Below are 14,938 nucleotides of genomic sequence, written 5' to 3'. Positions count from 1 at the left end.
GTTATACAATAAATGGAGAGGAATATCAAAGAAATTTCAGGGAATTATTGTCGTACAATGAAAACACTTATCATCATTTATTGAAAAATAAGTGGACCTTTGTTTATCTTGCTAGCTGGTCGCAGGTAGCTTTTCATAGACAATCAGACACTGTTTCGTTGCCAGTAGTAGTTTGTCGGCAAGCGATAAATGAAACAAGTACGTTTGCTATGGATTTTCTATGCAGTTTGTGGGATTGATCTTTGGCAAACTCCAGAGACACCTGGACAGACGGACTCCGTTTTGTCATGGTGTGATCTTCCGATTCCGTTGACGAGACGATCATGGCAGAAATGTTGACCCGTACAGTAAATTTCAGCTCGTGCCTGATAAAAATCGTCCAGGTTCAAATAAACAATGATTCGTGTGAATGCGTAAAACAAGCACAGATCTAAAGATGGTTGGCGCATGCATGCATGCGTGCATGCTTATCCACGTTTCCTTCGTCATCAACGTTTTCCTCCTCTACCCGTTCCGGCCCAAGACATCAATATGTGTTTTTGGCTCTAAGCAAGCGGCATGATGGATCAACCACCTCCCGCACATGGAAACAAATGCTGTTGAGTGATATGCCATCAATTTTGACGGTTTTCTCAGTAGTTTTTGCATTAAACTTTTAGCTACACTAACTGATGATGCATCTGAAAGTTTCTCATGAATACAGTATGACCCGAAAGAAACTGTCATACTCCTACTCAAAAATACGACGTCGGCCGTATTTCTTCCTCCTCACAAAAAATGCTCTCGGAAAAATCTTACTAAATAGGGTTGACCTGTCTTTGACCCGCGCAAACAGGGTTATCGAATTGCGCTGCAAAGGGCTTAGTTTTGGTCATCATACAACTCGCATAGCTGGTTACTGCATTACTTCTTGCTTGCTATCCTTTTCATCTGCTCATTATTCATTTGAATTGCATGTATTATTGACAAATCTCTGTCAGAGTTCCACATTATCAAAATTAACATGAGAAAGGGGGGAATTTCGCAGCGAACAAGGCCCCACCAGCAACATGACCCAACAATTCAATTTCATGTTCATCAACGACATAATTATGTCGTCCTTTGTGAAAAAAAAAAAAAAAAAAAAAAAAAAAAAAAAAAAAAAAACTGTTGCGTGTCCACCTTTTGACGTCTGTAAAATGAACGGGTAAAAGGAAGAACAAGCAATCAAGGCATTGTTACTTTTTTTATGAATTCAATAATTGTGTAACTTTTTTTCTTGTGAAAGTGAACTAAAAGCGACTTTATTTTTGAAAATATACCATTATTTGTTGGACGTCAAGGTGTCTTTGCACGACATTAAATTTCAAAAATAACGACTTTATTTTTGAAATGATTGAATCCATGATGAACATGTCGGCATTGCGCTTATGTAATCTGTTATTATTTTATTTCTCCTCTTACCGGTGGCAACTATTGTTTTATTGAATTAGTAAGCTGTGATGAGGCATTACAATCTTCTTTTCGGTGGATGGTTCATTGAAACGGTTCTGAGGAGTTTGACATGTGTTGGAAAGCAAAATAAAACAAGTTAAGGTTATGTTGCCAGATATTGCTATTCACACGACGGTACCACGATAGTGCTTCAGCATACAATTATTTGGTATTCACTTGCCTTGCTGTTTCATAAGACGTCCCCAAATCGCTCATCTAATAAATGGCATTACGCTATACAATTCAAAATACGACTGGCAGATTCCGTTTGGAAAGCCAAATAAGAAAAAAAAAAGCCTCAAATCCGTATCGTGCTATAAAAATGATACGCAAGGCTAGATGCTCTTTTTGGTTTGCGCTAGTGATGCGCTGCTAAGATCACCCCATGACTTGAACGCAGTGACAAAAAACGAAAAAATAAAATCACCACGAAAAGCGTGGACCATGCTACTTGTACACTGTTTTTGCAAGAAACGATGTCTGAAATGAAACCCGAAGACTATGGATTGGGAGCACAATGATACTCTTTTTCTATTTCGTCTCATGAGTCCATGACACTTGTGTTCCCATGGATAAAAAATCGCGTCCAAAACGGGTGACACAAATGAAAGGAACATTAACGATATTTCAATTGAAGAGCCGATAACGGTCAAGAAAAGGTACAATCTTACGGGTTGGATGGTCCACCGGAATAACTGTATTACACTCATCTATAAACAGCGGGCTCGTTGATAATAATACATTTTGTTTCTCCTTCTTCTTGTCCTTTTTTTGGTTTTCTTCTTTTTTTCTTTTTTTGTTACCATTTATCTTTGGCGGGGAAGATTCCCTTTTGTGATTCATCTTTTTTAAACGCTTGGTGATTTTCCCTCTCCTCCCCCTTCTTTCTTTAGTTTTAACTAAAGCAAAATAATCCTTTTCTCCCCCCCTTCCATTCTTTTTTTTTCTTTCCTTCCTTCTACTTTGTTAAATTATAATATCACTTGCTCATCTTGTCGTGGTTGTCCTTGTCATGTCGTCGACCAACACCTACGCCCAAGAAGATGGCGTGTCTGCGTTACATACCCCGCAGGAGCAGTTGTGGAAGATCATTAGAGAGCAACGCGTCATGATACAGACTTTGGAGAAAGACAATGCCAGATTAACAGCCCAGCGCGACGGGCTGGTCGATAGAGTTCATTGTCTGGAACGTGATTTGGCCCGAACTCAACGAGCCGCCTCGATCTTGATCACACCTGAAGCCATGAGAGAAATCGCTGAAGCAGAAGAAGCAACCACACCCGTTGAATCATCATCGCCGCTGGATCCGCTGAATATCAGTTTCTCCCCCCTCAGTCCCATGCCGCCTCCACGGTCTCCCTATCGTTCATGTAAAGAAGCTGGTAAACCGCACGAACTGAGCCATGACGGTCACGAACCCGCTCCTTTCAACAAAAATTCCGTGTCGCCATCCACCGCACGATCGAGATCGGCTGGTTGGGAACCATCGGCAGGAGGGGATGACGAAGAACGATCGCCACCCGGTACGCCGGCACCTGGACCTCATACACCAACATCTCTACGAATGACCATCATGGAAAAAGATGCTCAGCAATATGCAAAATACCAATCGTCGACAGCCATGAAATCCGTGAAAAGTAAACCATCGCCCGCCTCCTCTTTACCCGCTCCCATACCACCGCCGCATGGATCCCATCTTCAGCAATCCAATCAGCGAGGCACCATGATGCCCATACCACCTATACCGAGTAAGTCCACGTCGCTGGATATCCGAAGATCCCCACGAGCGCGCGACTCCATGATGCCTCCTGCTCGTGCTATATTGGATCATGATCCGTCCGTACGGGCAGCTTCACCTCCTTTATCGCGGTCAGCCACCTACGTGCCGTATGTCGTACCCAGCGAAAATGCATTGTCTTTGAACGTGCCCATGTCTGCAGCGACCACGCAGCGTAGCAAACGAGAAAGCAAAATGTTTACAGGCCGTTTGGATTTCTCAGCCATGGGACCCAGTGTACCTGACATTGACGAAGATGGGGATGCGCCGATCCAGTCGGAAGAGCCTCACGGCATGTTTAGTCCTTTTGACAATTTTGCCAACATTTCCATCAAAGTGTTGGGATCCAATATTCGGACCAATGACAGAGGCAAAGAGGTGATTTCATTCGTCATCTCTGTCGGTAAAAAGTCCAATGCTCATGAGAAAGAGGGCTCTGACGCCGATTTTGAAGAATTATGGCGTGTGGAGAAATTGTATTCGGATATTCTCGGTCTAGACACCAAGGTACACTCCGTTGCTTTTATAAATGTGACACTTCAATATCGCCGCATAATGCTAATCTTGGCTTATTATTTCTCTGGTTTAGCTGAAAGCCCAGCGCAACCGGGCGGTCACCAGTCGTATTGGCAAATTGCCAGATAAGGCATTGTTTGCCACCAATGCTCCAAGTAAAGTCGATCAACGCAAGGTCAGTGGGCTTTCTATGTGACACGAAAAAAAAATGGATACATTCAAGTCGCCGGTTCTGGTTCAGCATGCGGACTTACGGTACTTGTTTTGTTAACTCTTTATTTATTTTTTGCAGATGGCGTTGGAGCAATACTTGCGGCATGTGGTGATGTTGCCTTTGGACGATATTTCTGATCTTTGCGAGTTCCTCAGCACGAATGTGGTGGGACCTGAATATCGGGTAAGTGTGGCAAGGGAGCACGAAGCACATGTCAAAGAGTTACAAGTCAGTTCCTGATTGGCTCGTTGAATTTTTAGCGTCCAGCGGGCCGAAAAGAAGGTTATCTTACCAAGCGAGGTAAAAATTTCGGAGGATGGAAAACCCGATACTTCGTGCTTAATGGGCCCGTGCTCGAATACTACGATTCCAAGGGCGGCAATTTATTGAGTACCATTCGATTAACGAATGCCCAAATCGGTCGTCAAACTTCGGCCAATAATGTACAAGCCCTGGATGACAGTTTCACGTCGGTGTATCGTCACGCTTTTCTGATTATGGAACAGAAACGGACAGGATCGTCGCATGTGGTACGCCATATTCTGTGTGCTGACTCGGACGAAGATCGTGATGAATGGATTGAAGCGCTGTTCCTCAACATTCGTTTTGATGATACCTTGGATGCGACTCAACCTAAACGGGACGATCGAAACATCCCGCCAACCATCGCGAAACGCAACAAAAAACCAGAAAAGCCGCGTAAATTATCCAAAGGTGAAATTCGCACCGTGTCGGCCGCGCCCATCAAAGACATGAAGCTCGATACGGGGGCCGATCTTCAAAAATTGATCTCAGTGCCTACCATTCATATGGCACCCTCCCCAAGTACAGAGAGCATGCCTGAAGGAGTGGGAATTGCGATTACTGGTTTAACCCCCAGTTTCTCCAACGAAAGTTGTGAATCACTGTCACTTTCATCCTCAGTACCGAGCAATACATCGACCGCATGGTCAGCGGATCAAGCCACGTCTCCCCAGTTTGTCAGTACAGGAAGAACGAGCTTCGATCAATCATCGGTGCGTGGACTCCAGACGCCCAAACCCACCATGGTCCGTCGTAGTTCCATGGTCAATTTACTGCATCACGCCGAAGAAGAGAATGGATCCCGTTCAGGGGCGACCTCGCCTTCGCATGGACGTGAAAGCGACGAATCTTTGGAAGTGCCTGCGGATGTCACGGAAAAGAAAACGAAAAACAAGTCTAACCGCATGACATTCTGGGGCAAAAAGATGTTCAGTAGTAGCAGTAACAGCAACAGCGTTGGCGGGAACAATAATGCGAACGAGACAATGCCTGTGCCTGCCAATCCACGTCCTTCCACGTCCACATCAGCCACCACGTTTTCGGAAGCTTCACGACCAAGCACGACGACGTCTTCTGGTTTCCGCAGCTTTTTATCAAGAACGTCCTGTGAATCTTCGAACGATCGTCAGTCACAGAAAAAATCCATGTCCGAAGAACCGATGCCCAACAAACAAGTGTTTGGTGTACCCTTGGAAGAAGCAGTACGCGTCTCGGGTGTGTCGGAACGATACCCTTTACCAGCCATTGTGCTCCGCTGTATTGAATACCTTGATGCCAAAGATGCGGTGTTGGAGGAAGGCTTATACCGTCTCAGTGGCAGCAATACCATGATGAAATCATTAAAGGAGAAATTCAACCAAGGTAAAATGAAAAAGAAAAATTCATCCTCTTATGTTGATAGACGGAAATGGACTGAATGTTGTTTTGTCCTGTAGATGGAGACTTTAATCTGTTGGCCTCAAAGGAAGAATATGACGTGCATGCTATTGCTGGTCTGCTGAAAATGTGGTTGCGCGAATTACCAACGAGTGTGCTGACACGAGAGCGTCGAATGGATTTCCTGCACGTGATTGGTATGATGAGATGGGCTGCAAACGAAAAAAGACAAAATAGAAGACTGACCGATTTGCTTTACAGATTTGTTGGATCGCAAGGAACGCGTCAATGAGCTTGGACGATTGGTGTCGTCACTCCCGTTGGCGAACTATACTTTACTACGTGCATTGACAGCTCACTTGATTCGGGTGGTGCAGCATGCGGATGTGAACAAGATGACGATTCGCAATGTGAGCATTGTATTCTCACCTACGCTCGGTATACCAGCTACTATATTTAATCTTTTTATGAGCGAGTTTGAGTACATCTTCTGGACTACCGAAGAGGGCGATGCAGCGCCACGGTTGCTGGAAGAAAGCGAGAAAGAAGAAGAAAAACAAGAAGAAGCGGTAGCAGTAGCAGCAGCGAGTGAAGACGAAGGAGGGTCAGGGGCTGCTACAGCCACGAAAGTTGAGAATGGATTCAAACCACTGGGACGCAAACCTACCCTGAAATTACGCGAAGAGCACGGACGCAGTAATCGAAACAGTGTCAATTACATGGACGGCGCACCTGTCGCTATCGTTGATCTGGAAAAGCATATGGATGGTAAGCTTGCTTTTTCGAGTGTGTAGAGTCACGGGAACTGATGGACTCATGTATTTTTTTTTTTTCAGGTCCTCCTGTGCTTGACGAAGAAGTGGACGAGGTGGACGACTTGACATTGACGGTTGGTTTGGAGGAAGAGGCGGATCTATTGATCAATGAAACGAGCAAACAAGGTGGACCAAGCGAGGCATAGATGGCCGTTTTCCTTTTATATAAAAAAATTATGTAGCTTTTACAGTGTGTTTATTTCCCTTCATTTTCAAATTCTTCCTTTTATCTACAATACCTATTAATCTTTCTTTATTTCTTTTTCTTGCCTTTCTCTATTGATATTTATTTCCCTTCGTTATTATTATATTATTTTTTTTAATATTCCATTCACAAAAATGACGCAGATGCACATTACTTGACTCGTATATTTTCACCAAAAAAAAAGGAATGGGTTGCATAAAATAATCAGACAACAGTTTTACGGAAATGCATGATGCAAGGAGATTTTTACCATGCTTGATTTGGACTTGTATTCACACAATGGCATCATGATAAAAATTCATATGCGCTGTAAGTCACATTATTTTTTATCCTTCTTTTTTCTTTGGCCGCTCTCCTTATCTACTCTTTTCAGTGGAGCTAAGGGTGGGCTGATAAACATGTGTGAAGATCCATATTTTCCACGATCCATGCAAAAAGATGTTTTTGACATAGAAAGGAGATTTTTAAATGGCATGATAAAAAAGCGGGAACAAATATTGATCGGTTATACGATGGGCCTTGGATTCTCTTGCTTTAAAAGCACCCTCGGGTTTGTTTTTTTCGTCTTCTCTTTCTCTCGATGTAGGTCCACAGATCATTGCATGATTCTTTATGCTTTCTTGCATTGTCCGAAACATTCAATAACGCAATAATCATTAGGAAACTACATAAATATGGCGCTGGCAAAACCCAGTATGGTTGGAAGAAAGTAAACTTGCATTGCTGATCTTGGAAATCGCCACTTTCTATTTTTTTCATGCTGATCACACAAGTTGACCAATACGCGAGTACCATTCCATCAGGGTATAGTAGATAGCTTGCCATATAAAGTCTGTTATTTTTTTCTTATACAGAGTAGATACGTCATTGTGGCCACGGAAATTGCATGATGAGTGATAAAGTACTACTGGATCATCCATAATTTATCCTTTAGATTACCATAAAACGCTGACACTTGCTTTTTTATTTTTATAGAATAGCCAAAGACATCATGATATCAATTCACTTGAGCGATATGTAAAAAAGATTAAACTGGTGAGGGCTGCCTACGACAGTTTATTCAATTCATTACAGCACGGGATATTTGATGGTTTATTGACAGCATTTACCCGAAGATGGAGACAACCGCTTCAATACACAATAAGGGGGTCTAATCAATACGGAGCAAGGAATCCGTACCGCTTTGCCATCGGTGCCAATAGCGTCGCCCAATCCGCAATTTACCTTGTATATTTTTATACGTCCAGCCTCCTTTTTTTTTCCCTTCTCCATTGGCGAGGCAAAACGATGGATGTGATAAAGCCACCGATTGATTAAAAACGAATGATCCACCCCAAAGAAAAAAAGGCAACAAGAATCGTGGATATTCAAGTGGCAAAAAAGAAAAACAAGAGAATGATATATCTTAAAATGCAGACTGTATGCAGCCAAACATCCGTCCATGATATGGACGTTTTGGACAGGTGAGGAAAACCGCAATTCCATCCAAAAAATCGATGAAAAAGCAATGAGTTATTTCCTTTTCTGCTATTTATACAGTTTTCCCTTGCCTTTTTCTCTCTTTTCCGCTTCCTTCTTGCATATTGCTGGATCTTTTTTTTTCTGTTCAACCATCGTTTTTTTTTTTTTCCTTTTCTTCTTTTTCTTTCCCTTTCAATTGATTCAATTGTTACTTTTTGCTTACTGATTTTCTTTTATTGCTCTTCCCGTTTCTTCATTTTATTTGCGCTACTTCTCTTTTTCGATCGTTTCTGTGTTCTGTTCAATGGCTAAAGAAGACGATGTCACCAACTTTGTCATCGGCATCTTTGTCTCACTAGGTAATGCGTTCGATCGCACGGTCAAAAAAAAAAGAACTTGTCGAAGGCGCAAAAAAATAAATAAACCGAATGCATTCACAAAACACGACATGACGTAATCTCACTGTGGAAGTGGTGTTTTATTTTCGGCAGCTGCTTCATTTATGGACGCCTTGGGTCTGAACATCTTGAAACTGGATCATGTCAGGGCAGAGATGAAAGAAGCCCATGAAAAAAGAGGCGACTGTGGCCGTCCGTTGTGGCATATCGGCCTTTATACTTATATTGCAAGTCAGCTTATTGGTAGCACCATCGCTCTCAGTGAGTCTTCCCATTCTCCGATCCCGCCGCTCGTTATGCAATTCTTCTCATTCTTGTCATCTCTCTGTTTCTTAGATTATCTCAAAACACAGGTAATGAATATCCCAAAACAAAACAAAACAAAATGGAAAAAAACCATCAATGCAAAGCCAAAACAAGAAAATCCCAGTTAAGCAACAAGAGATCATTCAACTAACAAGGAAAAGGAAATTTTTCCTCTTCTTTTTTCGTCTCTGCCGTCCAACTCTTTTGGTGTTTCTCTTTTTCATTTTAATGAAATCAATGATTTACCTTCCGGTAATTCCATCCAATTGTACCCCCTTGGCTTCCACTTGTGGTCTCCTTTTGTGATTTTGCCATGATTCCAGTGGGTCGCCCCTCTCGGTAGTGTCGCTCTCATCTACAATTTCATCTTTGCCAAAATCCTCGTCGGTACCAAAATCACACGCAAAGATGTCTTGGGAACCTTTGTCGTGATAGCCTCAGTGATTTGGATTGTGGTATTTGGTGGCATGTACAATGGAGACGATCGTAAGTGATTTAAACCCATCCAAACCCTGATAAACTACAGCTCACAGACACTTTCTCTATCTAATTTAGCTGAAGAATCCATTTCGCTGGAAAATCTAAAAACGCTATTTGTTCGACCTATTTTTATCATTTATTTCAGTGCGCTAAACATCATCACACTCTCTGGTATGGCTTTTGCGGTTTGGTCTCGTTGGGCACTGGCGGACGATGCGAGGAAACGACGCAATCAGTTGTTCTCGTCCATGAAACCCAAAAAAATGCGGCGTCTCATTGGTCTATTGTTCAGTTTGGTCGGTGGAATGCTGGCCAGTGAGACCTTACTGCTAGCCAAAAGCGGGTAATGACAGAGGGAGAGAACGAGAAAGGGGGCTCTAAAAAAAGGCGGAATATTACGAACAAAAAAAAAATATGGGGATTCAAATCATTTCGAAAATGAGCCTGTGTTTACTCCAAGACGAAGAAGTTAAACTAACGAAACAACCCCACATTTCTACAGAGTCAAGCTGTTCACATTGTCTGTCAGTTCGCAAGTCAATCAATTCACCGACAACACGAGCCGATTTATTCTTTTAGCGTTACTCTTGACTGCTATTATGCAGGTACCGATGCCGATTAATTTCATTTCACTTAAAGCCACCAATTTTTTTTCGTACTTACCATGTTGAATCTAGGTTTACTGTCTCAATTCGGCACTGAAATTGTACAATTCTGTGGTCGTGGTTCCTGTATTCTATGGCACTTACACAGCGCTCGGACTTGTCAACACCATTATTTATCTGGATGAAATTGGCAATTACCCAGGCTGGGCCATTGCCTTGGTATTTGGCGGCATTGGCGCTTTGATCTATGGGGTCTTTTTGCTCAGTTCGAAACCGGATCTGTCGCATCCTATCGATAATGAAGAAGAAATCACTCCAGATCAGGAAATGAATATCCTCAACCTTGATTCCTCCAGCTGGCCTACCGCCAAAGAAGAAAAAGAAGCCGCTAGTGCAAGGTTACCCGGCAGTCTGGGTGAAGCGAGCGGAAGTCACCAGCAACTCGTACCGCCTACGACCGATCGCGATTTCAAAACCAACTCTCACTTACAACCGACCAGTCGAGTGCACCGCTGGTTAGCGCGTATACGCCACGTTGCTGATCGACGATCCATAGATCATTCCAATGATACCTTTATTGGGTTACAGACCAATCAAGTGATCAATGTCACTATCCCAGTTCCCTCCCAAATCGATGCACGGAACATCACAAGCGATGCGACCATTCACCAACAAGAAGAAATATTAAGGCATCGCCACTCATGTCAACCGTCTTCACGAACCTCCGATTCCAACCTTCAACTGCACGACGGTTCTCCGCTTGCCTCCTCCACACCCGATAGCGCCAAGGTGAAGCCTTGATTGTCCCCGTTTCTTCAAAATCACAACACCCAATCATGATGTCTATTCTCCTCTTTTTCGTTACACATATTCATGTCAAACCATATAAAAAACCATTCATTCATCTTGGAATGGAAAATGAATTGTATTATAATGCTAAAAAAAAAGATCTCTCTGCCTTTCTTTCCCCTCATTTATGTGTTTGTTTTGATGTGTTCTGGGTTGTATGGTTTGCGGTGGTCATGAAAACTCGTAAAAGTGATCTTCACCGATAAGATCTTTGATATCTGTATATTCTTGAAAATGGAAAACGACAGGGTCAGGGACATTGTTATGTTTTTTCGTGCGTTCGAAAACGCTGCGTCTATGATTTCCTGGCTTACCCAACTGTTTCAATATCCGCTCCATGTGCGGCATAAATTCACGTCGCGGAATGTAAAGGTTAAATTCAAGATCCGCAAACACGGCAAATTCGTGCTTGTACACATCGTCTGCATCGACATCCAATTCTTCGTCAATGGCCTATCATAAAAACAGTTGTTAGAAAACATGGATCAGTGCATCCCATCCCCCAATCAACCGTATTAAAAAGTGCTTTTTATTGAGTTTACCTCCAACAGTCCACCGCAGTGGGTTCCTTTGGCTTCATTGATTTTATTGGCCAAGAATAAGCAGCAGCCCGCAATGAGTTTTCGGTTCTTTTTGGTCACTACATTCTGTACGCAGCAAGAGTATGTTAAGTGCGTCATAATAGGCAAGAGGAGAAAAAATGACCGAATGTACCTTTATCACGAGTTTTTCAAAGTAAACATAAGCGTGGGCCAAGGTGGATATTTCAAGATCAACCGTTTGACCGATTTCCAACAAGTGCAGTTTGATGGCCCTAATTTTGCTCAACGTAATTTCAGGTGGTATCTCTGGGTGGGCCAGTTTAAATTGTTCGTTTAACTCTCGTTTTAATTCGGAAGACCGGATCATTTGCGGAGTGGATGTATTCTGACGGTTTCGTTTGGTTTTTTTTTCCCATGCGTGAGAACAGATTGGCACATCATTCCATTAACTTGAGCAACACTGTACCAGAGAATGAGAATAATTGGCAGAGATTTGATAGCTGTCGTTATCCAGCATGATGGGATCGTAACTGTCTTTTTGACCCAGTGTCTCTTCCATCGGTTCGCTATCACGATAAACATTTACCAACGACAATTCTCTAAAATTCAGCTCATGGCCACAACTTTTTTACCTTAGAGAACCAGAAGCCACAAGGAATTGAGCATAAGAAAGCGCTTTTCGATGGCGGTGATGATCATGACCCGCAAGCTGCTGGTGTCTAACAACCATTCCATGTTACATCATCAGGTAGGAGGGAGTGACCATTTTTATGGTTGTATCAATAACTTACAGATAGCCGCGATTGACGCCAGAAGGTTCCGACTTTTTCTTTGCTGATTGCTTAATCTTGGATGTGTAGTAGCGAAATACAGAGAACAGACCGGACCCGCCTTGTTCATACTGTCAATGGAATGGGGATCAAAAGTCAGTCAACATAGAAGAACGTAACGTATCATAACGAAAATTAGAGAGAGATAACGTTACATCTTTATCTGTCGGAATGGACTTCTTTTTAATCTTCTCTGAAGCAATAGGGCGTTCGCTGTCTTCGCGCGTCAGTTTATGGTGTTGCACGCTATCACGACTTTCCAAGGAGGCTCTACGTCGATTCGTAGCACTGTCTTCGCGCGAATCGAGTTTTTTGGTAATGAATGAGTCTTGACCGGCAATGAAACCATGGGTCATAAAGGATGAAGCATGGGGTGGTGTAACCTGATTCTTTGAACCCACAGAGGTACCCTGGCGAGTAATATGCTCTTCAAGAGATAAACTGCTGTCGGTTGAATGCAACGATGCAGCTATTTTGTCCAAAAGAATGGAAGAACAAAGAAAAAAAACAATTGGTATACATGAGGTATTAAAAATTGCCAAGAATCAGTAAGCTTCACCTCCAATATAGGAAACATGTCGTCCTGCATCTGCATCGGGTATGGGATACATGGCCTTATTGCTGGATTCCGCAGCCCACGGCATGGTCTGGATGCCAATGTGACTTTGGAATGCATTGGGTTCATTGTTATCTTGATGCGATATGCCTTGTTCATTTCCAAGTGCAATGTTGGACAGAAAGTTGAAGGCTGTGGGTCTGGAAGTATTACGCCTGGTTTTACGACTTTTCGTCGTGCCCATGAGCGTATATGCGAACTTGGAATCTCGAATAAAGCGTTGAGCTATAGAAGACTTTATCTATAATAAAGTGTATTGGACTTGATACTATAGGTGTTTGTCTTTGTTCCGACGAAAATGGTCACCACTATGCATCGCCTGATGGAAAAGGAGCAAACAGGATAACTAAAACAAGCAACTTTTGACAAGAGCGATTTTTTCTTTTTTGTATCTCACGTCACGGAAATTTTTCTGCGGGGATCTTTTTTTTTTTTTCATGCTGCCCAACCTTACGGAGAAACAATTATCCTTTTTTCCTTTGACATGTCGGATATGGTCCGACCCATAATCCATGCCTTATGAATCATAATGTGCTTAAATACATAGGGAACACTTTATAATACCTTTGAACCTAGTACGTTGGCATTGTCAAAGAAAAAAAAGGCGATGTCAAAGGCACTTCAGCAAAGCAAAACTTCACGTGCTCATTCGTGACCAAATTAAAAAAAATCTTGCAACAGAAAAACATTGAGCTTGGGCTGCCCATTTAGATAGACATGCTTTCCTGAGAAAATTATTTCTGTTGCACAATGCATGGAATTTTTCGCTCTCCTTTGGATTTGTCTTGTTGATTATTGTCATTATTTTATTCCTATCGCAATCGAGTGATTTGAACGTCTAGGAGACTGCATGGTGATATATGTACTCTTTTCTTGGCAAATGATCCCGTTCTGCTTACGTACAGGCAGCGTAAAAGAAGCAAGGCCACTATCAGAATTTGCACCATGACGCAAGAGCTGAGTATCAGAGAGCATCATCATCAACGAAGCAAAGCAAACCGAGATTTGACCTAAATAATACAGCAAGACATCAAATAAACATGGCTTGCGGGAAAGAACTAGTCATTTTAGACATCACCTTTGACCGAGAGGTCTAATATTTTTGCCAAAAAAGCAGGACCATTGATATAGTTTTCACTGCTTTTCGATCTTGAACTATCCAGTCCAATGGGCAATGGGCATTAGATTGTATGTATTACGGTCCTCTGTGCCATAACTTTGTCCTTCAATAGTGATGTTCCAGTTTATCTTTGAGCGTAATACTATACTGGACATGGCATGACATTATATTTTGTCCATGTGCGACTTCTGTTAGAGAGGCGATCCCCATTTTTGGGAAAAAGTATAAAATGGGCAAGACCCCTCTCGAAGAGGAGATTTTTGACAAAAAGGAAGCGGATAAAATCACTCTCCGTCAGAAACCCGTGGATGATCCTTCGAAAACTTTGCTGGCGGTGGTTTTTGTTCCTCTAAACTTTTTTTTTGATTTTTTGCTTGCTTTTTCTCACATCAAAACAGACGTATCCAATGAACGAGCAGTCGCCATTATTGAGTTTACGTTCACCAGCAATACCGCAAGCCAAGGCATCGGTTTGGCATGCCATTATTATCATGTTTCTTGTGGCAATGGCTGGCGGGTACGCTATGTTCTTTTGATGTGATCCTCGCCAATCCATGGAATTTAATTTTTTCTTGACATGGACTATTTTCTAGAGCGTTGTATGCTCCACATATTCAATTCTACACGGATATCTTTTGTGAACGGTAGGAGAGACCGAGAAAATTTCAGAAGTTCGCCCACTTATCTCGGTGGACTTTAGTTTTTACGAACAAAATGGCGACATTGCAGGCATGCCAACTCGTGATTGCGCCATTCCCCAAGTTCAAAAGACAGTGGCTCGAGTTCAGGCCGTTATACTGCTGCTAAATTTCGGGTCAAGTACGGAATCGTTCACCATTACTTGCTTCACCGCTTGTACATGCATGGTCATTCATTCGTTCTTGTAGGTCTTGTGAGTGCAGGATTTTACGGGTCACTGTCTGATCACAACGGCCGACGAATTGTACTACGTATATCCGCTGTTGGTTTCCTTATTGGTGCCATTTGCAATATTCTCGTCGCGCAATACCAAGCTACCCTTGGCATCGGTTTGCTTTTTCTAGGACCCTTG

General features: G+C 42.6%; 4 protein-coding genes across 4 annotated transcripts; 2 read left to right on the top strand and 2 right to left on the bottom strand.

The window, feature by feature from the left end:
* Positions 1–2,190: 2,190 nt before the first annotated feature.
* Positions 2,191–6,978, top strand: BYT42DRAFT_645861 (uncharacterized protein). Its single transcript, XM_051572666.1, has 7 exons — positions 2,191–3,757; positions 3,840–3,941; positions 4,059–4,163; positions 4,241–5,645; positions 5,720–5,857; positions 5,922–6,428; positions 6,497–6,978. Exons 1-7 carry the CDS (start codon positions 2,486–2,488, stop codon positions 6,619–6,621), a joined length of 3,654 nt encoding a protein of 1,217 aa, XP_051422346.1. The 5' UTR covers positions 2,191–2,485; the 3' UTR covers positions 6,622–6,978.
* Positions 6,979–7,035: 57 nt separating this feature from the next.
* Positions 7,036–8,042, bottom strand: BYT42DRAFT_573823 (uncharacterized protein). The gene is made up of 4 exons (XM_051568769.1): positions 7,783–8,042; positions 7,656–7,715; positions 7,540–7,581; positions 7,036–7,484 (listed from the first exon to the last, which is right to left on the bottom strand). Exons 2-4 carry the CDS (start codon positions 7,671–7,673, stop codon positions 7,215–7,217), a joined length of 330 nt encoding a protein of 109 aa, XP_051422345.1. The 5' UTR covers positions 7,674–7,715; positions 7,783–8,042; the 3' UTR covers positions 7,036–7,214.
* Positions 8,043–8,301: 259 nt separating this feature from the next.
* BYT42DRAFT_573821 (uncharacterized protein) lies at positions 8,302–10,825 on the top strand. Its single transcript, XM_051568768.1, has 7 exons — positions 8,302–8,500; positions 8,633–8,800; positions 8,876–8,892; positions 9,169–9,331; positions 9,401–9,668; positions 9,828–9,930; positions 10,003–10,825. Exons 1-7 carry the CDS (start codon positions 8,446–8,448, stop codon positions 10,729–10,731), a joined length of 1,503 nt encoding a protein of 500 aa, XP_051422344.1. The 5' UTR covers positions 8,302–8,445; the 3' UTR covers positions 10,732–10,825.
* A 5-nt stretch (positions 10,826–10,830) lies between these two features.
* BYT42DRAFT_573815 (uncharacterized protein) lies at positions 10,831–13,142 on the bottom strand. Its single transcript, XM_051568767.1, has 9 exons — positions 12,711–13,142; positions 12,307–12,620; positions 12,113–12,222; positions 11,954–12,040; positions 11,788–11,887; positions 11,494–11,706; positions 11,322–11,426; positions 11,094–11,232; positions 10,831–11,006 (listed from the first exon to the last, which is right to left on the bottom strand). Exons 1-9 carry the CDS (start codon positions 12,949–12,951, stop codon positions 10,951–10,953), a joined length of 1,365 nt encoding a protein of 454 aa, XP_051422343.1. The 5' UTR covers positions 12,952–13,142; the 3' UTR covers positions 10,831–10,950.
* Positions 13,143–14,938: the final 1,796 nt, after the last annotated feature.

This window comes from Radiomyces spectabilis, assembly GCF_025331425.1.
Source record: "Radiomyces spectabilis strain NRRL 2753 chromosome Unknown BYT42scaffold_8, whole genome shotgun sequence".
NCBI classification, from domain to species: domain Eukaryota; kingdom Fungi; phylum Mucoromycota; class Mucoromycetes; order Mucorales; family Radiomycetaceae; genus Radiomyces; species Radiomyces spectabilis.
Note: the sequence above shows the minus strand (reverse complement) of the source record. Positions and strands in the feature narration are given on the sequence as shown.

Bases quoted from the DNA above. Each gene is read 5' to 3' on its own strand.
- BYT42DRAFT_573821 (XM_051568768.1), top strand. From the start codon at position 8,446: ATGGCTAAAGAAGACGATGTCACCAACTTTGTCATCGGCATCTTTGTC. The intron at 8,501-8,632 runs GTAATGCGTTCG...TATTTTCGGCAG, and splicing joins CGGCATCTTTGTCTCACTAG to CTGCTTCATTTATGGACGCC. The intron at 9,332-9,400 runs GTAAGTGATTTA...TATCTAATTTAG, and splicing joins CATGTACAATGGAGACGATC to CTGAAGAATCCATTTCGCTG.
- BYT42DRAFT_645861 (XM_051572666.1), top strand. From the start codon at position 2,486: ATGTCGTCGACCAACACCTACGCCCAAGAAGATGGCGTGTCTGCGTTA. The intron at 3,758-3,839 runs GTACACTCCGTT...TCTCTGGTTTAG, and splicing joins TTCTCGGTCTAGACACCAAG to CTGAAAGCCCAGCGCAACCG. The intron at 5,858-5,921 runs GTATGATGAGAT...TTTGCTTTACAG, and splicing joins GGATTTCCTGCACGTGATTG to ATTTGTTGGATCGCAAGGAA.
- BYT42DRAFT_573815 (XM_051568767.1), bottom strand. From the start codon at position 12,951: ATGGGCACGACGAAAAGTCGTAAAACCAGGCGTAATACTTCCAGACCC. The intron at 11,888-11,953 runs GTAAAAAAGTTG...TTATCGTGATAG, and splicing joins GTGGCTTCTGGTTCTCTAAG to CGAACCGATGGAAGAGACAC. The intron at 11,707-11,787 runs GTACAGTGTTGC...CGAAACCGTCAG, and splicing joins CCAATTATTCTCATTCTCTG to AATACATCCACTCCGCAAAT.
- BYT42DRAFT_573823 (XM_051568769.1), bottom strand. The intron at 7,485-7,539 runs CTACTCTGTATA...TATCTACTATAC, and splicing joins CCGTGGCCACAATGACGTAT to CCTGATGGAATGGTACTCGC.